This window comes from Amblyraja radiata, chromosome 24 (assembly GCF_010909765.2).
Source record: "Amblyraja radiata isolate CabotCenter1 chromosome 24, sAmbRad1.1.pri, whole genome shotgun sequence".
NCBI classification, from domain to species: domain Eukaryota; kingdom Metazoa; phylum Chordata; class Chondrichthyes; order Rajiformes; family Rajidae; genus Amblyraja; species Amblyraja radiata.
Window position 1 is genome coordinate 30,716,481 of NC_045979.1, and position 21,903 is coordinate 30,738,383.

General features: G+C 46.4%; 1 protein-coding gene across 2 annotated transcripts in view; it reads left to right on the top strand.

The window, feature by feature from the left end:
- The first annotated feature begins 17,748 nt into the window (after nt 1-17,748).
- The window catches only part of nuak2 (NUAK family kinase 2), a 51,028-nt gene continuing 46,873 nt past the window's right edge, over nt 17,749-21,903 (top strand). For both annotated transcript variants that reach the window (XR_004415605.1, XM_033042816.1), the window contains exon 1: nt 17,749-18,334. Coding sequence is in view for 1 of the 2 variants with exons in the window: in XM_033042816.1 (XP_032898707.1) it covers nt 18,044-18,334 (291 nt within the window). In the remaining variant the exon portion in view is untranslated. The remainder of the gene's footprint in view (nt 18,335-21,903) is intronic.

Below are 21,903 nucleotides of genomic sequence, written 5' to 3' on the forward strand. Positions count from 1 at the left end.
AGATAGATCAGCCATGATCGAATGGTGGAGTAGACTTGATGGGCCGAATGGCCTAATTCTGCTCCTATCTCTTCTGAAACATAGAAACATAGAAAATAGGTGCAGGAGTAGGCCATTCGGCCCTCCGAGCCTGCACCGCCATTCAATATGATCATGGCTGATCATCCAACTCAGTATCCTGTACCTGCCTTCTCTCCATACCCCCTGATCCCTTTAGCCACAAGGGCCACATGTAACTCCCTCTTAAATATAGCAAATGAACTGGCCTCAACTACCTTCTGTGGCAGAGAATTCCAGAGATTCACCACTCTCTGTGTGAAAAATGTTCTCCTCATCTCGGTCCTAAAAGATTTCCCCCTTATCCTTAAACTGTGACCCCTTGTTCTGGACTTCCCCAACATCGGGAACAATCTTCCTGCATCTAGCCTGTCCAACCCCTTAAGAATTTTGTAAGTTTCTATAAGATCCCCCCTCAATCTTCTGAACATGACTCATCCATACTAGTTCTATTATATTCCCCTTTCTCATCTACTCACAACAGGGGCCAATTAATCTACAAACCTGCACATCTTTGGGGCCATAAGATCATAAATGAGTAGAATTAGGTCGGTTTAAACCAGCAACTGCAGTTCCATCCTACACATGACAATCAGGGATACTTGGTAAATCAGACTTTGATAGTACAGAGTCCAATATTTAAGGAGAAAGAGAGACACAAAAAAGATGGAGTAACTCAGCGGGACAAGCAACATCTCTGGATAGAGGGAATGGGTGACGTTTCTGGTCGAGACCCTTCGTGAGAGTGAGCGCACGTCAGTTCTTCAACCCATTCCTTCTCTCCAGAGATGCGGCCTGTCCCGCTGAGTTACTCCAGCATTTTGTGTCTTATCTTCAGCTTAAGCCAGCATCTGCAGTTCCTTCCTACACATGCAGGAGAAAGTCTCTATTTCCCAATTAACAAAGTTCCCACTATCCCAAATGCACAAAATATCCTAGAATGGTCAGTCTGCCATTGTGTATTGGAACAGGAGGTCCTTAAATAGATTTTATTGGGGCCCATGTTTTAAAATGCATGACTTGTGCTATTTCTGGATACATTTATTTAAACAGTGTGCTCATTAACTTTTTAATTGGATTTGGAGATAAGTGTGTAGTGCGGCAAGGCAGTGTATTGTGGGATAGAGAAGGTGGCCACTGCAAGAGCATCTCATGGTAAACTTGAAGATAGACACAAAAAGCTGGAGTAATGGGCTTGTCCCACTTACGCGACCTATACAGGCGACTGTCAGGGCTTTCATATGAAGAAAGACTGGATAGACTCGGCTTGTACTCGCTAGAATTTAGAAGATTGAGGGGGGATCTTGTAGAAACTTACAAAATTCTTAAGGGGTTGGACAGGCTAGATGCAGGAAGATTGTTCCCGATGTTGGGGAAGTCCAGAACAAGGGGTCACAGTTTAAGGATAAGGGGGAAATCTTTTAGGACCGAGATGAGAAAAACATTTTTCACACAGAGAGTGGTGAATCTCTGGAATTCTCTGCCACAGAAGGTAGTTGAGGCCAGTTCATTGGCTATATTTAAGAGGGAGTTAGATGTGGCCCTTGTGGCTAAAGGGAGAGAAGGCAGGTACAGGATACTGAGTTGGATGATCAGCCATGATCAGATTGAATGGCGGTGCAGGTTCGAAAGGCCGAATGGCCTACTCCTGCACCTATTTTCTATGTTCTATGTTTCTATGACTACCGGCACCCTTGACCATGGTCGTGAGAGGTCTCCTATGGTCCTGAGAGGTCTCCAAAGAGTCGTCGCGTCTTTCTGGTCGCCGCTGAATTTTCAACATGTTGAAAATTTCGCCGACCTGTCACGGGTGCCAGCAGTCTCCCGTAAAGGTCGCGTAAGTGGGACAGGCCCTTAACTCAGCGGGACAGGCAGCATCTCTGGGGAGAAGGAATGGGCGACCTTTTGGGTTGGGACCCTGCCTGTCCCGCTGAATTACTGCAGCATTTTGTGCCTATCTTCGGTGTAAGCCAGCATCTGCAGTTCCTTCCCACACATCATGGTAAATTTGAACATCGATTCTCTTGCTTTGCGCCCCTACACCACTCTCAGTTTCCCTCTTTTTGGCTGCATTTGGGGGAGAAATACAATGTCCTCTGGAGAGCCCAGCACCTCTTCTCTAGATGTGAAAACAAAGTCTGCAGATGCTGGTTAATACACAAATGGACACAATGTTAGGGGCAACAGTAGAGTTGCTCCCTTATGCCCCTGTCCCACTTAGGAAACCTGAACGGAAACCTCTGGAGACTTTGCGCCCCACCCAAGGTTTCCGTGCGGTTCCCGGAGGTTTTTGTCAGTCTCCCTACCTGCTTCCACTACCTGCAACCTCCGGCAACCACCTGCAACCTCCGGGAACCGCATGGAAACCTTGGGTGGGGCGCAAAGTCTCCAGAGGTTTCCGTTCAGGTTTCCTAAGTGGGACAGGGGCATTACAATGCCAGAGACCTGGGTTCGATTCTGACTACGGGCGCTGTCTGTATGGAGTTTGTGCGTTCTCCCCGTGACCTGCGTGTGTTTTTAACAGGTGCTCCGGTTTCCCCCACACACCAAAGACATGCAGATTTGCTGAAGGGTCTCGACCCAAAACATCACCCATTCCTTCTCTCCAGAGATGCTGCTTGTCCCGCTGAGTTACTCCAGCTTTTTTGTGTCTATCTTCGGTTTAAACCAGCATCTGCAGTTCCTTCTTACATAGAAACATGGAAACATAGAAAATAGGTGCAGGAGTAGGCCATTCGGCCCTTCGAGCCTGCACCGCCATTCAATATGATCATGGCTGATCATCCAACTCAGTATCCTGTACCTGCCTTCTCTCCATACCCCCTGATCCCTTTAGCCACAAGGGCCACATCTAACTCCCTCTTAAATATAGCCAATGAACTGGCCTCAACTACCTTCTGTGGCAGAGAATTCCAGAGACTCACCACTCTCTGTGTGAAAAATGTTTTCCTCATCTCGGTCCTAAAAGATTTTCCCCTTATCCTTAAACTGTGACCCCTTGTTCTGGACTTCCCCAACATCGGGAACAATCTTCCTGCATCTAGCCTGTCCAACCGCTTAAGAATTTTGTAAGTTTCTATAAGATCCCCCCTCAATCTTCTAAATTCTAGCGTGTACAAGCCGAGTCTGTCCAGTCTTTTTTTCATATGAAAGTCCTGACATCCCAGGAATCAGTCTGGTGAACCTTCTCTGTACTCCCTCTATGGCAAGAATGTCTTTCCTCAGATTAGGAGACCAAAACCGTACGCAATACTCCAGGTGTGGTCTCACCAAGACCCTGTACAACTGCAGTAGAACCTCCCTGCTCCTATACTCAAATAATTTTGCTATGAATGCTAACATACCAACTTACAGATTTGTAGGTTAATTGGCTTCGGTAAATTGTAAATTGTCCCGTGTGTGTCGGATGGTGCGAGTAGTGTGTGGGCTGATCGATGGCTGGCACGGACTTGGTGGGGCGAAGGGCCGCTGAGAACAATGAGGGACCATTGGGACTATAATGAGTACTTTGTCGGCATCAGATATGTGGCAACTCTTTGCGTACTTTGCATGTTGTAATCAAACACAAAGACTTTCACTGTACCCAGGTGCATGAGACAATAATGTATCATTGATGCAAAGGCATGGTTGTGGTGGTTCTGGTCTGGCATTAGATTGGGGTTGGTAATTGGCATGAAGAAGGCCAGAACATTTTGACGGGAACAATGGTGTTTCATGGGGTCCCGAAACACCCAATATGAATGCAACGTTCCTCTGTTTGGAATATTCTGAGCAGTTTTGGGCCCCAGATCTGAGGAAGGATGTGCTGGCTCTGGAGAGGGTCCAGAGGAGGTTTACGAGAATGATCCCAGGAATGAGTGAGTTATCATACGATGAGCGTTTGAAGGCACTGGGCCCTGTACTCGATGGAGTTTAGAAGGATGAGGGGTCGGGGGGGGAACCTCATTAAAACTTACAGAATAGTGAAAGGCCTGGATAGAGTGGATGTGGAGCGGGTGTTTCCACTAGTGGGAGATTCTAAGACCTGAGGCCACAGCCTCAGAATAAAAGGACATTCCTTTTGGAAGGAGATGATGAGGAATTTCTTTAGTCAGAGCGTGGTGAATCTATGGAATTCCTTGCCACTCCTTCCTTGCTGAGGAGGCCGTCAATGTATATTTTTAAGGCAGAGATTAACATATTGATTAGTACGTGTGTCAGGGGTTATGGGGAGAAGGCAGGAGAATGGGGTTGAGCGGGAAAGATAGATCAGCCATGACTGAATGGCGGAGTCGACGTGATGAAGACAAATGGCCTAACTCTGCTCCGAGACCTTATGAACATTACCCAAGGTTTCATTCTGCATGAAATGCCCGTCTGCAACCATTTTGGAGTCAAAAAGACCTGGAACTATGAATAAATGAATGACTGCATGAAGTGTGTGCCTATCATCGTATGTAAACTTTAGGGATTGTGTAGAAATTCAGATGACTATAGCTCACCATTAAGATTATTTCGTTTTATCGCCAAAATGTAAATGCATGGACAATTGAAGAATGGTTGACAATTAGCGATATTTGCTTTTCTTCACTGACTGTGATATTTTTTCGCTTGTCTTGTGTGTTTATTTCTCAATCTTGCTGAAAGACCCATGCAGAATGCATTGCTCCTTGCCAATCTGTTTAGACAGATAAATAATCTATCTTTGTGTCTTTGGCTGGGCAATCGCTAACCCACCCCCATAGAGCAAGAATTGTGCATTATCACCTCCTACGTAGGCACTAATTGTGCTATTATCTCAGGATAACACCACAAGATAGACACAAACTGCTGGAGTAACTCAGCGGGGCAGGCAGCATCCCTGGGGAGAAGGAATGGGCGACCTTTTGGGTCGAGACCCTTCTTCAGACCGAGAGTCGGGATAGAGGGAGACCAGAGGCATGGAGCAAGTTCCTTTCTCTGGCTGCCGAGACTTCTAAGACCTCCTTTTGGCCGTTTCTTTGGGTTTAGTTTGGAGGTATATCGCGGAAACAGGCCCTTCAGCCCATCGAGTCCGCACCGACCAGCGATCCCCGCACACTAACTCCACGCTACACACACTAGGGCCAATTTTTACATTTACACCAAGCCAATTAACTTACAAAGTTGTACGTCTTTGGAGTGTGGGTGCAAACCGAAGACCTTGGAGAAAACCCGCACAGGTGATGGGGAGAACGTCCAATGTCCGTACAGACAGCACCTGTAGTCAGGATCGAACCTGGGTCTCTGGCGCTGTCAGGCAGCAAATCTACCGCTGCGCCACCGTGCCACCCTTCTTCACCCATTCCTTCTCTCCAGAGATGTCTGCCTGTTCCGCTGTGTTACTCCAGCATTTTGTGTCTATCTTCAGTGTAAACCAGCATCTGCAGTTCCTTCCTACACATTACACGGCAACATGCTTTCATCAAAAACCAGGTTAATTGGCTTGGCATACTTGTAAATTGTCCCTAGTGTGTGTTAGGGTGGAGTTAGTGTGCGGGGATCGCTGGTCGGTGCGGACTCGGTGGGCCAAAGGGCCTGTTTCCGCGCTGTATCTCTAAACTAAACTAAACTAAGAGGCTTGAATGTCGACTTTGAATAAGAATGCAAGATTCCAACTTTTGTGAATGTTTCATTTTGGCTTCTAGCAGCACTAGGTGGCAGTAGAGGAGAGAGAGAGAGAGAGTGGGAGAGAGAGAGAGATGGAGAGAGAGAGAGATGGAGAGATGGAGAGAGAGAGAGATGGAGAGATGGAGAGAGAGAGAGATAGAGAGAGAGAGAGACCATCCCTGTAAAGTTACGATATTATTCTGCCCTCTCTTGAATGAGTCTGAAGAAGGGTCTCGACCCGAAAAACGTCACCCATTCCTTTTCTCCGGAGATGCTGCCTGTCCCTCTGAGTTACTCCAGCATTTTGTGTCGAACTTCGGTGGTGAACCGGCATCTGCAGTTCCTTCCTACACCAGCAGGAGTCATGGTAGATACCCCAACTTTGACCCTCGTTAATTGCTAAAACTAACATACAGCAAACCTCTCCCCCGACTCCCCTCTCCCATTAGATCTCCCACTGCAGTGCTGCCAACTCTCACGCATTGAGCGTGCGTGAGATTCACGCAATTCGGCTTCAGTTGTCGCCGACAGGCTTCGTAGCTTGTCGTATCTTGTCGCGGGGTGGACGCAAGTTGACTTCGGTTGTCGGAGGTCGTCGCCTGTGTCGCCGCAGGTTGCCGTAGGTGCGGTCGTAGGCGGACGTCCCAATTCGCGACGCAGCTTGTTGTAGCGACATCGACCAGGTGGTAGCCTGTCGTAGACATTGTCGTAGGGTTGGGTCCAGAGTTCTCACTCTCAACTCTAACCCAATGTTGGCAACCCTGCCACTGGTATGTATTACAATACGTTTCTGTGCTTGTACAATGCTGTACTATGTGCAGACAGATGGGACTGCAGTTTGCAAAGCTCTCTCCCCTCTTCCATCCATATCAGGTTCCTGCATATTCTTCCTGTTTAATCTTAATGAGCCTTTTTTTTTTTTTAAACAGAAATGAATCATTCTTTAATGGGGATTTGGGGATTGGAAGGAAATTGCAAAGGAAGGAACTACAGCCCTTGAGCACTGATAGCTTTGAATCCCTCACATTGGTTTCCTCACCTCCACCCCTCATTCACTCCCATCCTGAAATCGCTGACTCTTTTCTGTATTGCAATACACTAATGCCCTTATATCCGTGCCAAGTGCCAACATATATAGAGGCGCTAGACACAAAATGCTGGAGTAACTCAGCGGGACAGTCAGCGTCTCCGGAGAAAAGGAATGGGTGGCGTTTCGGGTCGAGACCCTCCTTCAGACCCCATTGCTTCTCTCCAGAGATGCTGCCTGTCCAGCTGAGTTACTCCAGCATTTTGTGCCCAACTTCGATGTAAACCAGCATCTGCCGTTCCTCCCCACCCCTTTTGCGATGCTGCCTGACCCGCTGAGTTACTCCAGCTTTTTGTGTCTATCTGAAGCTGCATTGTACCTTCTCCCTGAGACCGCGTGGGTTTTCTCCGGGTCCTCCGGTTTCCTCCCACATTCCAAACACGTGTTGGTTTGTAGGTTCGTTGGCTTCTTGCACATTGTCCCTAGAGTGTGGGATAGAACCAGAGTACGGGCTGATAGTTGGTCGGCACGGACTCGGGGGGGGGGGGGGGGGGGGGGGGTGGTTTGGGGTTGCGAAAGGCCTGTTTCCACGCTGTATCTCTAAACAAAATGAAACTAATATCAGCTGAAAGGCACAGAGGCAGAGCTGCTAATAACATCCTGACAGCCCTCTCCTACACTGGTGAAGAATGGAAGGAATGCTTGCATGTTTTTGAAAATGACTTTCCCTCTGGAGGACTGCCACGCGATGCCGTGGATACGTTTCGCCCACTGTGAAGATCAACGGTGGGAGGGCCATGGAGTGAACCGCTGGTGATTGAGGCCGAGGACAGGGGAGGATTCAGGGATCTGTCGGATGGGCGGCAGGAGATGAAGGGAGCAAACGAACAGGGCTGAGAGTGAGAATATAATTAGCTCAATCAACAGCAAATTGGGCCGAATGGTGTGCTTTCATGTTGCAGTTTTTGTAATTCAATATAACAATGCCTGGAGGCATCAGGCAGATGGTTCAATGTGAAGCCTCTTTCAATTATCCCTTGGGATTGAAAAAGAAGAAATAAATATGGATTGAGTTGAATGTGTGGAAAGTCAAGGATTTGCTTGGGCGCCTGTATCCCATGAGGCTGAATGCTGAATGATGCTACAGGCAGGGGTGGCACGGTGGCGCAGCGGTAGAGTTGCTGCCTCACAGCGCCAGAGATTCGGGTTCGATCCCGACTACGGGTGCTGTCTGCACGGAGTTTGTACGTTCTCCCCATGCCCTGCCTTCCTTTTCTCCGAGGTCTTCGGTTTCCTCCCACACTCCAAAGACGTTCAGGTTTGTAGGTTAATTGGCTTGGTAGAAGTGTCAGTTGTCCCTGGTGTGTTAGTGTGCGGGGATCGCTGGTCGGCCAGGACTCGGTGGGCCGAAGGGCCTGTTTCCGCTCTGTGCCGTATCTCTAAACTAAACTCAACCGCGGATGAAAAGTTAAAGAGAAACTCTTTGAATAGATAGCAGAACATAAAAGAGAGTTGAAAGAGTTTCACAGTACTTGGCTAGTGCAGAACAAGGGGGAGATGTAAAGGGGGGGGTTTGATTTCAAAGTTATAGAGAGGAGATGAGGTTGCAGGCTGCGTACTTGAAGTCAAGAGGGGTCTGGAGAAAGAGGGCCAGGGTAGCACTGGACCTTTGACCCTGAAGGACAATTGATGTCAGATGCTGGATAACCTCTGACCACCGAAGGATTACATCATCGGGAGTGTGCAGTGAGCCAAGCCTGGGAGAGGCGACTTGTAACATTGACATCACTGTTTGCATTTAAAGGATCTATCAACAGTTCCTGAGAGAAAATTACCACAGGGAGAAATCACTGCAGGACAGTATATAATGGGAGCAATTTAAAAAAACTCTGCTGCAGATGAACAGGGCTTTTTATCAGCTGGCAGAAGAAATTTGTGGCTTTTATTAGTTTAGTTTAGTTTACAAATACAGGGCAGAAACAGGCCCTTCGGCCCACCATGTCTGCACCGACCAGTGATCCCCGCACATTAACTCGATCCTGCACACACCAGGGACAATTTTTACATTCACACCAAACCAATTAACCTACGAACTTGCACGCCTTTGGAGTGTGGGAGGAAACCGAAGATCTCGGAGGGAACCCACGCGGGTCACGGGGAGAACGTACAAACTCCGTACAGACAAGCGCCCGTAGTCAGGATCGAACCCGGGTCTCTGGCGCTGTGAGGCAGCAACTCTACCGCTACGCGCCCTTTTACAAGGAATGAAACATGCATTTATGTCAAACCATTTTCATATCGTGTAAGCTAATGAAAGGGTCATTTATATTTGATGTACAGTGAGTTGTATAATGTTTACAGCACCACAGTGCATGGGAGCATCTTAGAGAAAATAATAAAGGATGGAATGTGTGTAAGACATCTGGAAAAGTCTTCCAAACTGCACGGGGTTATTTGAGAATTTTAGTAATCCCATCAAAGTGGTGGACCTTCTGACAAAGTCAAAGAGGCCCACAGCACAGAAATAGGCACCTCGGCCCAACTCGCCCTGCCGACCAAGATGTCCCATCTACGTAAGTCCCATTTAGTTTAGATTAGTCTAGTTTAGAGATACTGCGCAGAAACAGGCCCTTCGGCCCACCGAGTCTGCACTGACCTGCGATCCCCCCACACTAACGCTATCCCACACACACAAGGGACATTTTTTACAATTATACCAAGCCAATTAACCTACAAACCTGTACGTCCTTGGAGTGTGGGAAGGAACTGGAGGTCCCAGAGAAAACCCACGCAGGTCACGGGGGAGAGCGTACAAACTCCATACAGACAGCGAACCGTAGTCAGGATCGAACCCGGGTCTTTGGTGGTGTCAGGTAGCAACTCTACCGCTGCGCCACCGTGCCGTTTTATTTAAAAAAGGGGGAAATGGGGGAAAAAGCCTGCATTTGGCCCACGTCCCTATTGTGATGTACTTGTGAGTTAAGTTCAAGTTCAAGTTTAAGTTTATTGGTCACATACTCAATTATACAGGTATAACCAGTGGTGAAATGCTTAAGTGCCTGTCCAGTTGTGCATGGTTCCCCACTTACACATAACCCACATAATAAATATGTTACAGAGTCATACAGCAAGGAACTAGACCCTGCAGGTCCATGCTAACCAAGATGCCCCATCTAAGCTAATCCAATTTGCCCGCGTATGGCCCATATCCCTCTAAACCTTTCCCATCCACGTACCCGTCCAAATAAAGTCAAGGCCCGAAGCAGGGCTTGAACCCTGGACCCTCAGATTAAAAGACTCATGCTCTACCGACTGAGCTATCTGGGCCCTGGAGCTAAGGGAGGGAAGAAACAAATTAGCAGTTTTAATGGAGGAAAACATCCTTCTTCTTGAGCAGTCCTGAGGGATCAAGGTTGACTTCCTTCCACTTCAGTTCCGAGAGATTGGATGTGGAGACAAGACTGTTCTGGGAGCCACACACTGTGGCGGGGGAGGGGCGTGAGATACTGATGGAAGGGCAGTTCTGGACACACGTTGGCGCAGCGGTAGAGTTGCTGCCTCACGCCGCCGGCAAACCAAGTTCAATCCTGACCACGGGCGCTGCCTTTACAGAGAATAGAATATGGAAAATACACAGGGAGTGTATCTGGATGGAAAACAAAGACATATTTGTCCCTGCAGCAAATAAGGCCGAGACTGGGATGTCAGGTGAAAGAAAGCAGGTAGTCTTAGTCATACCATTGGTATGCAGATCAAAATTAATTACTGGCTCAAATACGGTGCCACTTACAAATATTCTGGTTCACAACTGAAATAATATGTGTACATGTTGAGACACAAGAGACTAATGCCCCTGTCCCACTTAGGAAACCTGAACGGAAACCTCTGGAGACTTTGCGCCCCACCCAAGGTTTCCGTGCGGTTCCCGGAGGTTGCGGGTGGTTGCCGGAGGTTGCAGGTAGTGGAAGCAGGTAGGGAGACTGACAAAAACCTCCGGGAACCTCCGGGAACCGCACGGAAACCTTGGGTGAGGCGCAAAGTCTCCAGAGGTTTCCGTTCAGGTTTCCTAAGTGGGACAGGGGCATAACAAATGCTGGAATCTTGAGCAAAACAAAGTGCTGGAGTAACTCAGCGGGTCAGGCAGCATCTGCGGAGGGAATAAACAGGTGATGTTTCGGGCGGATCCCTTCTTCATGTTGTTGAATCGGGGAAAAAGAAGCAGGCTCCTCTTCAGATTTCGCCCCCACTATTACAGTCAGTCTGAAGAAGGATCTCGGGACAATAAGTATTATTCACTCATTCATTCATTCATTCATTCATTCATTCATTCATTCATTCATTCATTCATTCATTCATTCATTCAATCATTCATTCAATCATTCATTCGCCCAAAACATCACCTACCCATTCCCTCCACAGATGTTGCCCGACTTGCTGAGATACTCAAGCACTTTGTGTTTTACTGTCTCAATGGTGTTGGTTGAGGGTTTAGTCCTAAACAGCACTCCCACATTTTCCCTGATTGTATATAAAAATGATGAGAGGCATAGATAGGGTAGACAGTCAGAACCTTTTTCCCGGGGTGGAAATGCCCAACACTGGACAATGGTCACGGTGGCGCAGCGGTAGAGTTGCTGCCTTACAGCGAATGCAGCGCCAAACACCCGGGTTCGATCCCGACGACGGGTGTTGCCTGTACGGAGTTTGTAACCTGCGTGGGTTTTCTCCGAGATCTTCGGTTTCCTCCCACACTCCAAAGACGTGCAGGTCTGTAGGTTATTTGGCTTGGTATAAATGTGAAAAGCGTCCCAAGTGGGTTTAAAACGCCATCATGTGTGCTTTAATGTTCTCCTGAGAGGCCAGATAAGCCCTTGATTTGACTTGTTGCAAGTTATAGCCGACACTGTTGGGAGGAAACCGGAGCACCCGGAGGAAACCCACGCGGTCACAGGGGGAATGTATAAACTCCGTACAGACAGCACCCGTAGTCGGGATCGAACCCGGGTCTCCGGCGCTGTAAGGCAGCAGCTTTACCACTGCGCCACTGTGCTATCGACTAGATTATGCTGATACTACAGTGTGTACTGGAAGGTGCAATGTGAAATGTTCTGAATTAGTATGACATAATGATTTTATTGTGCTGTACTGGAGCGTAGAGGGGCATTCCTTCCTGTGCAAGGAATTCCAACTGGGGACTTTACGGGTTTTGATTAGTAGTTCATTGTGATTTTCAATGGCAATGTCACTGGTGACTCATCAAGCCATGTCGGTGAAACAGACTCAAGGAAATAAAACAATGCTGGGTTCCTGATGTCACTGCACCAGTGGAAGTCACACAGACCCTTCCCATGGCCGTACCACGTAGCCACGCTGCCCATATTTGGACCTAACTCAATTTAGATAACTCCGTTCCTCACCGGTTTAGGGGAGGGTTTGTCAGGATGTGTTGTTATTAGCAGCCCTGTGCGTTTCAGCTGATATTAGTTTAGTTTACTTTAGAGATTCAGTGTGGAAGCAGGCCCTTCGGCCCACCGAGTCTGCGCCGACCAGCGACCCCCGTACACTCCGGCACGGTGGCGCAGCAGTAGAGTTGCTGCCTTACAGCGCTTGCAGCGCCGGAGACCCGAGTTCGATCCCGACTAAGGATGCTGTCTGTACGGAGTTTTATATTCTCCACGTAACCTGCGTGGGTTTTCTCAGAAATCTTCGGTTTCCTCCCACACTCCAAAGACATACAGGTTTGTAGGTTAATTGGCTTTGGTAAATGTAAAAAATGTCCCTAGTGTGTGTACGATAGTGTTAATGTGCGGGGATCGCTGGTCAGCGTGGACCCGGTGGGCTAAAGGGCCTGTTCCCGCGCTGTATCTCTAAACTAAACTAAACTAAACTAAACTAAACTAAACTAAACTAAACTAAACTAAACTAAACTAAACTAAACTAAACTAAACTAAACTAAACTAAACTAAACTATCACTATCTAAACTAGCACTATCCTACAGACTGGGAACAACTTACAATCTTTACTGAAGCTAGTTAACCTACAAACCTGTACGTCTTTGTTGTGTGTATGGAAACCCGGGCACCCGGAGAAAACCCACGTGGTCACAGGGAAAACCTACAAACTACATACAGACAGCAGCCAAGTCAGGATCGAACCCGTGTCTCGGGCGCTGTGAGTCAGCAATTCTATCACAGCGCCTCCATGCTCACCACTATGTTGTACCGGCCCTTCAACCCACAAGGTCTACGCTGAACATGGTGTCAAATTAAACTGATCTTATCTGCCTGCAAGTGATCCACATCTCTCCATTCGAAATCCATTGGTGTGTTATTCATGATGAATATTTACTGAAGGAACCTGTGCCTGGAATGCACTATTTGTGCACTATACACACTGTAGTGTATTTCACTACAGTGGAGTGAGTTACAGAAGTGTGAAAACGCACACCTCCCGATTCAGTGACACTTTCTTCCCATAAGTTATCAGGCAACTGAACCATCCTATCACCAACTAGAGATCGGCCCTGACCTCTCATCTATCTCATTAGAGACATTCGGACCATCTTTAATCGTATTTTACTGGATTTTATCTTGCACTAAACTCTATTCCCATTATCCTGTATCTGTGCTGCGCTGTGGGCTGCTAGATTGTAATTATGTATAGTCCTCCCGCTGACTGAGTAGCACACAACTTTCATTGTACCTCAGTACACACGACAATAAACTAAACTAAACTAAACTTGTGATTTTCAGGAGTTGGAGTGTTTTGGAATGTTCATAATCCAGTTTTATATCACTGGGAATAGTCGTGGGATACTGCTCCTCCTAGTGGTGGTGTGTTGTAGCACTGGGGGTACACCATTATTTTGTCTTGGACTGGTGGGGTGTGGGATTGAAACCGGCCTCTGTGGTCAGATCAGGATCTTCTTCTTCTTGCGTATGGCGTGCACAACCTAAAGTTGTAGGACAACTTGTTCTATTTGATCTTATTTGATTGTGCACGCCGGGTTGATTGCATTTGTCGAAACAGGGCGGACCACGTGAAGGTTGCAATCTCCCACCTCGTCAGATCAGGATGACTAGAATCAGACTTGCTCATGATACCATTCATAGTGGAATAAGCTACCACCCATATAGACTTGGGGGCATTATTTTTGTCTTTGCACTATTATTGTTTGTTATTTGTTTATTTATATATATAAATTATACATAGGAAGTCAAGTCAAGTCAAGTCAAGAGAGTTTATTGTCATGTGTCCCAGATAGGACAATGAAATTCTTTGAGGAACTGCAGATGCTGGTTTACGCCGAAAATAGACACAAAATGCTGGAGTAACTTGGCGGGATAGGCAGCATCTCTGACTTTTCAGGTCGGGACCTGTCCAGCTGAGTTACTCCAGCATTTTGTGTCCATCTTTATATATATAATGTATTGTATTTATTTGTATTACACACATTCATATATATATATATACAAATACAGATGGACACAAAATGCTGGAGTAACTATATATAGATAGATATATATGCGCACACACACATATACTGAACTTTTCTTGTTTATTATGGGTTTTATACAGTACTGTGTTTACATATCTTTTTCGCTGCAGTGAATAAGAACTTCATTGTTCCGTTTCAGGACCTTTGACAATGAAAAACACTCTTGATATTACTTTAAAAATGACTTATTTTGTACTGCAGGGCATTCTCAGACTTAAGTCTTCCAGCGCGAGGAGGAGCAGTGGGAGTTATTTAATGGGTTAAATCAAGGGATTCCTCACTGATAAGGATATCAAATTTCAGGGATTATCTGATAGGGCATCAGAGCAGAAAATAACAGGACTGTGGTGGTGTCATTATCACTAGTGGAATGGGCTGAGGCAGATGCTGAATATATTTGGCACAGCAGTGTGGTGGAGGCTTCTCCGCTGAGGTAGGTATTCCTGAACAACAGGACTTGCTGGTCTCTTAAACTGTCTCTTCCTTCCCATCTGGATGCTAAATAGTTGGTTCCAGTAATAGTTGATCTGAAGAATTTTCAACACCTTTTTTTTCCCCTCCGGGGAATATTGGTTTCGTAACCAAATTCTCATGACGTTACTTGTTACTTTCAAGTTTTTTATTTTTTAATTTGTGCAACATCACCGTTGTAATGATGTCAAGATAAGAGGACATAGGTTCAAGGTGAAGGGGAAAAGATTTAATAGGAATCCGAGGGGTAACCTTTTTCACACAAAGGTTGGTGGGTGTATGGAACGAGCTGCCAGAGGAGGTAGTTGAGACGGGGACTATCCCAACGTTTAAGAAATAGTTAGACAGGTACATGGATAGGACAGGTTTGGAGGGATATGGACCAAACGCAGGCAAGTGGGACTAGTGTAGCTGGGACATGTTGGCCGGTGTGGGCAAGTTGGTCCGAAGGGCCTGTTTCCACAATGTATCACTCTACGACTCTATATCCTGGCAAGTAGCTAGTAGCTTTGTGGATGGTTATCTTGATGTGACTTCCGATGTGAAGGCAGCGACTTGAAACACTAACCCTGCTTGTAGAACGCAGAACAGCGCAGCACAAGGACTGGCCCTTCAGCCCACAATGTCTGTGCCCAAACAAAACTAATCTCATCTGCTTGATCAATGATCCATATCCCACCATTCTCTGCATATCTACGAGCCCCTGAAACACCGCTGCCTCCACCATAACCGCTGGCAGTGAGTTCCAGGCACCCACCACTCTCTTGGCCCGCGCATTCGTTTTGCTTAGTTTAGTTTAGAGATACAGTGCGGAAACAGGCCCTTCGGCCCATTGAGTCTGTGCTGACCAGCGATTCCTGTATCGACAGCACCCATAGTCAGGATCGAACACGTGTCTCTCGCGCTGTAAGGCAGCCACTCGACCGCTGCGCCTCTTTTAAATTTGCCCCCTCACCTTATCCCTCGCCTGACCTGCTGAGTTTTTTTCCTCAGTCTAAATTCTTTTCTTATTTTAGATTTCCAGAATTCTCACTGCATTTGCGCCCTTATTCATAAATTCATTTTCATAAGTTATAGGAGCAGAATTAGGCCATTTGGCCCGTCAAGTCTATTCCGTGTTTCAATCATGTCTGATCTATCTTTTCCTCTCAACTCCATTCTCCTGCCTTCTCCCCGTAACCCCTGACACCGGGAAGGGACGGGTGTCACTGATTGGGATTTACATTCCCAAAGGCATTTTATTCCTTCTATCTCCCGGTTAGCCGAATGTCAAACAGGCCCTTCGGCCCGACTTTCCCATACCGACCAACATGTCCCATCCACGCTAGTCTCACCTGTCTGCCTTTGGCCCATATCCCTCTAAACCTGCCATATCCATGTACCTGTCCAAATGTTTCTTAAATGTTGCGATAATCCCTCCCTGCCTCAACTACCTCACACGGCAGCTCGTTCCATACACCTACCGCCCTTCATGTGAAAAAATTACCCCTCAGGTTCCCATTAAATCTTTCCCCCCTCACCTTAAACCTATATCCTCTGGTGTAGGAAAGAACTGTGGATGCTGGTTCACACCGAAGATAGGCACAAAATGCTGGAGTAACTCACAGGGTCTGGCAGCTTCTCTGAAGAAAAGGAATAGGTGACATTTTGGGTTGAGACCCTTCTTCAGACTGCTGAGTCTGTTTCTGGGTTGCAGAATGACTGAGGGAGGGGTGCGGGAGGGTGCGGAGAGATGAGTGGGTGGGTGGTATACCTAATGCAATCCACAGACCCAGTTGCATTAGCCCTGCTGGCAAACTATACATGACAATCATGTTCCTAGTGGCCAGATTAGCAAGTGGTTTAAAAAAATCCCTAGACTACACATAGATGGAGTCTTTGCCTTTAATAGGAACCTGAGGATCAAGTGGGTGGTAGGTGTATGGAACGAGCTGCCGGAGAGGATAGTTGAGGCAGGTACTATCACAACGTTTAAGAAACATTTTTTAAAACAATCAAAATAAACTTAATTCAGAATTAAAAATATATACAATACATATGCTATATATAGAAATATATTAAAAAAACATATACAAAAAAGGTCTGAAGAAGGGACTCGACCCAAAACATTACCCATTCCTTCTCTCCAGAGATGCTGCCTGTCCCGCTGAGTTACTCCAGCTTTTTGTGACTACCTTCTGTACAAAACTTGAACTGTGCAAAAAATCCTTGCAACGTTCCCAGGGGCTGTGCATACATTGAGTAGCTTCGTGTTTGGTCGTAGGTGACGCCCAACCCAGGCGACTATTTGCATGCTGGCCACAGAAGCTGATCTACTAAACACATTTCGCAATGGCTCCTCACTCTTAATATCTCTACACTGTAAATGGCCCAACGCAGGCGAGTGGTACTGGTGCAGATGGGACAATGTTGGTCGGTGTGGCCAAGCTGGGCTGAACTAAGGGAATAACTGGGAAGGCAATAAATGGGGTATTGTGTATATTTAGACACTAAATGCGGGAGGAAGGGAGGGAGGGAGAGAGGAAGGGGCGAAGCGGCGAAGGGGCGAAGGGGCGAAGGGGCGAAGGGGCGACGTTTCGGGTTGAGACCCTTCCTCAGACTGAGTTCTTTCAGATTATGTATATATATATATGTATATGTGTATGTATATGTGTGTATATATAATATTTTTAAGAAAGTGTATTTATTTTTGCTCAAAACACACTCGCACACACACACATATATATATATATGTGTGTGTGTGTTTTATATATATATATATATATATATATATATATATACATACACACACATTTTTAATATATATATATACATATTTTATATTATATAATATATTATTATTATATATACATACGGATATTGCACGGATAGGACAAGTTTGGAGGTATTTGGCCCAAACGCGGGCAGGTGGGACTCGTGTAGCTGGGACAAGTTTGGGTTGGTGTGGGCAAGTTGGGCTGAAGGGCCACACTGAAGTTTCCACACTGTTTCACTCAACGACTCGATGGGTGATGAACACGGAAGCGGTGACGACGCCGAAGGTTGAGGGCTATTGGGCCGGGTTGTTGCAAGGGGTGGGTCTAGGGTAATGAAGCGTGTACTGAAGGGTTTACACGCGAGCGGGAGCTGGATTGTTGCAACGTTGTTAAGCTAGAAGATACATGTCAGCGGCGTTACCTGGACAATGCGGGGACTCTCATAGCGTTAGAGAAATGTACCGGTTCACCAGGAACCTCTGACCAGCTGTCACATTGTTTCGTTTATTTTCTCCTGCTGTGTTCCTCCCTCTCTCTCTCTCTCTCCTCTCCCCCTCTCTCAGTGTCTCGACACTTTGCACCCCTCCACCGTTTTTCTTTCCTCCACCACCGATCTCCTCGCCCGCATGGACCCAGTCTCTCCGCTCCAATGCCGGGGCAAGGCGCCGGTCGCTTGCTCTTCCCCGGCTCCCAACAACAGCATCATCATGAACCACCACAGCAGCAGCAACAGCTGCGGCAGCGGCAGCGGCGGCCGGGAACACCGCTCTTCGCCGCAGACCCCCGAGCAGCGGCGACAAGCCGTCAAGAGGCACCACCACAAACACAACCTCAGGCACCGCTACGAGTTCCGAGAAACCCTGGGCAAAGGCACCTATGGAAAAGTGAAGAAGGCGGTTGACAGATCGGGCCGTGTGGTGAGAATTTATGCCATTTATTCTCTCTCTTTTATTTTTAAGAAAAAATAATAATTTTGCCATTTAAAAAACCATTTAAACGCTGAGTTGAGGAGCGGGGGGGAATTTGCCACACAAAGGCCGGGCGAGTCTAGAGATGCTGTGTTGGTGTGTACGACCCGTCTAGGAGTGAAACTGACTACATGTTAATTTAATGTAGGAAGGAACTGCAGATGCTGGTTTAAACACCGAATACAGACACAAAATGCTGGAGTAACTCAGCGGCACAGGCGGCATCTCTTTGGGGGAGAGGAGGAGGGGGAGAGGAATAGGTTTACGTTTCGGGTCGAGACCCTTCCTCAGGCTCCCTGGAGTAGCGCGCCTTTAAGTTTAACGACTCGCTTCACTTGCAGCCAGATTCACTAGACCAGGGCCTCTCCAAACCAGCTGGAACTGCGGGTATGTTTGCAATCCAACCCCGCTTCTGACAAATCTACGGGAGATATTGTTTGCAGCACCGAGGCCGAGATACTGGTTTTCAATTTCTCCACTCAAAATAAGCCTTGAATCTGTTTTGTTTGCGTTTTAATTGCATAACATTTCTATTAAAAAAGCATTTTCCTAAATATTATAGAAACATAGAAAATAGGTGCAGGAGTAGGTCATTCGGCCCTTCGAGCCAGCACCGCCATTCAATATGATCATGGCTGATCAGCCAAAATCAGTACCCCGTTCCTGCTTTCTCCCCATATCCCTTGATTCCGTTAACCCTGAGAGCTCTCTCTAACTCTCTGTTGAAAACATCCAGTGAATTGGCCTCCACTGCCTTCTGTGGGAGAGAATTCCACAGAATCACAACTCTCTGGGTGTAAAATTGTTTCCTCATCTCATGGAAACATAGATAGAAACATAGAAAATAGGTGCAGGTGGAGGCCATTCTGCCCTTCGAGCCAGCACCGCCATTCATTGCGATCATGGCCGATCGTCCCCAATCAATAACCCGTGCCTGCCTTCTTCCCAATATCCCTTGGTCCCACTAGCCCCTGGAGCTCTATCTAACTCTCTCTTAAATCCATCCAGTGACTTGGCCTCCACTGCCCTCTGTGGCAGGGAATTCCACAAATTCACAACACTCTGGGTGAAAACGTTTTTTCTCACCTCAGTCTTAAATGACCTCTCCATTATTCTAGGTACAATACATACCCTTATTCTTAGGTACAATACATTTTCCTAAATATTATAGAACAATTTACTAAAAATGATAGAACACATTTTCCACAAAAAATATTCATTTTTTCTAAATATTATAGAACACATTTTTCTAAATATTATAGTAGTTTCCTAAAAAATATAGGTCACATTTCCAACATATTATGGGACATTTTTTCCAAAATATTATGGGACATATTTTCTTTAATATTATAGATTTTACTTCCCAGAATATTATAGAATTCATTTTCGAACATATAACAAAATATAATTTCTATAATGTATTACAGAATTATGGGTTCAGTTTCACACCATATATATTATAGTATTACGCTACATGTTATTGTGTTGTGTTATATACATTCTGGGATCTATTTACCTCTGTTGTGATGCATAAGGAATATTACTATTGGAGAGCACGTTGGGATAGTTTGTCGTTGTTTAAATGATACAGGCGAATGAGACTAGCTCAGAGAAGGGACCCGCGATCCCCAGTTAATAATTAATGCATTTAATATGGGTCAGTTGGTGTACAGGTTGTAATCGAGCTAACTGGGTGACTCGATGCATTCTGTTTAAATGATCCCAAGACGTATATATTTTCTTCCCTCTGTCGGTTAACGTTGTCGACGGTAGCAGAAACCCGTGGCGTTGCTGATCGCCCAGCATCGCTGTCGATGTCTGCACTAATCAAACACGAATCGGTGATTTCCTGCACTCTCTCCGAGGGCCCGGAGACCGAACTTGCACTGCAGACAAAAGTGCTGGAGAAACTCAGCGGGTGCAGCAGCATCTATGGAGCGAAGGAAATGGGCAACGTTTCGGGACGAAACGTTGCCTATTTCCTTCGCTCCATAGAAGCTGCTGCACCCGCTGAGTTTCTTCAGCACCTTCGATTTTCCAGCATCTGCAGTTCCTTCTTAAACACCAAACATCCACTGTTTTAGTCCCACTGCACTGAGCACAACAGATGCTGGATGCCTTGGTTGTTGTTCTTGCTTTATACCGTCCTATAGGTCTCCTCGTGTCCCTTTCACAAGTGATAGGAGCAGAATTAGGCCATTCGGCCCCATCAAGTCTACTCCCCCACTCAATCATGGCTGATCTATCAACCCCTGTCAACCCCTCTCCCTATCAATCCCATTCACCCGCCCTATCCCCATAACCCCTGGCACCCGTACTAATCAAGAATCTATCAATCTCTGCCTTAAAAATATCCATTGACTTGGCCTCCACAGCCTTCTGCGGCAATTAATTCCACAGATTCACCACCCTGTCACTAAAGAAATTCCTCCTCCTCTCCTTTTTTTTGTAGCAGATGTTGCACTTGACCCAGACACTGGTCAGTTCAGGGTCAGTTCGTTTGATACCACTGTGATTGTAAGGAAACAGAATGGTGGGCAGATGGCAAGGTGCCTCGGTTGTCACCCTTACACCAACTAGACTTTGGCTTCTCCGCTCTCTAGAAGTGAGGCTGCAAAAGTCCCAGACCAGCAAATGTAGGCAGTGGAGATTCCAAGTGACTGTAGTCTCTGGTGCAAAGCTGGAAATCCCGCAATTGCTTACCTGATCCGGCTTTGGTTACAAGGTTTGCCACTGTGTTTCCTGCTTCGTGGCTCATATTGAACTCAACGCTGAGTGCTGGTACAAAGCTAGATAGATAGATATGCCATTTATTGTCACTATACATGTACAATGAGATTAAAAGCAGCTCGTACTCAGTGCATACATATAATTTAGTACAAAAAACAAGAAACAGGAAACAAAACATGAGGGGGGGGGGGATAGGTGCACAATTCTGCGGCGCTATATACATACCTATAAAGGCAAAATGGTGAAGGATGAATAGGTAGTATTCTTAGGCAGATGTTTAAAAGTTATATTAAAATATTAAAAATTGTTTAAAAAATATTTAAAATTACAGTTACAATACACATTACAGTTCCAAATTTCAGTACGTGGATAGAATAGATGGAAGTCCGGGTGTTGGGCTGTGAAGTCAGTGCATGTGTGAGTTAAGAGTAGTTATGACTTTCGGAAAACAACTGTTCCTGAGTCTACCGGTGTTCAAAAGGGAACTGCAGATGCTGGAATATCGAAGGTACACAAAATTGCTGGGGAAACTCAGCGGGTGCAGCAGCATCTATGGAGCGAAGGCATACCTTGAGGAGATATCGCAGTGGAGTAGACAAAGTGTTCAAAAGGGAACTGCAGATGCTGGAATATCGAAGGTACACAAAATTGCTGGGGAAACTCAGCGGGTGCAGCAGCATCTATGGAGCGAAGAGCCCTTCGCTCCATAGATGCTGCTGCACCCGCTGAGTTTCCCCAGCAATTTTGTGTACCTGTTCCTGAGTCTAGATGATATTAACAGGTCATTC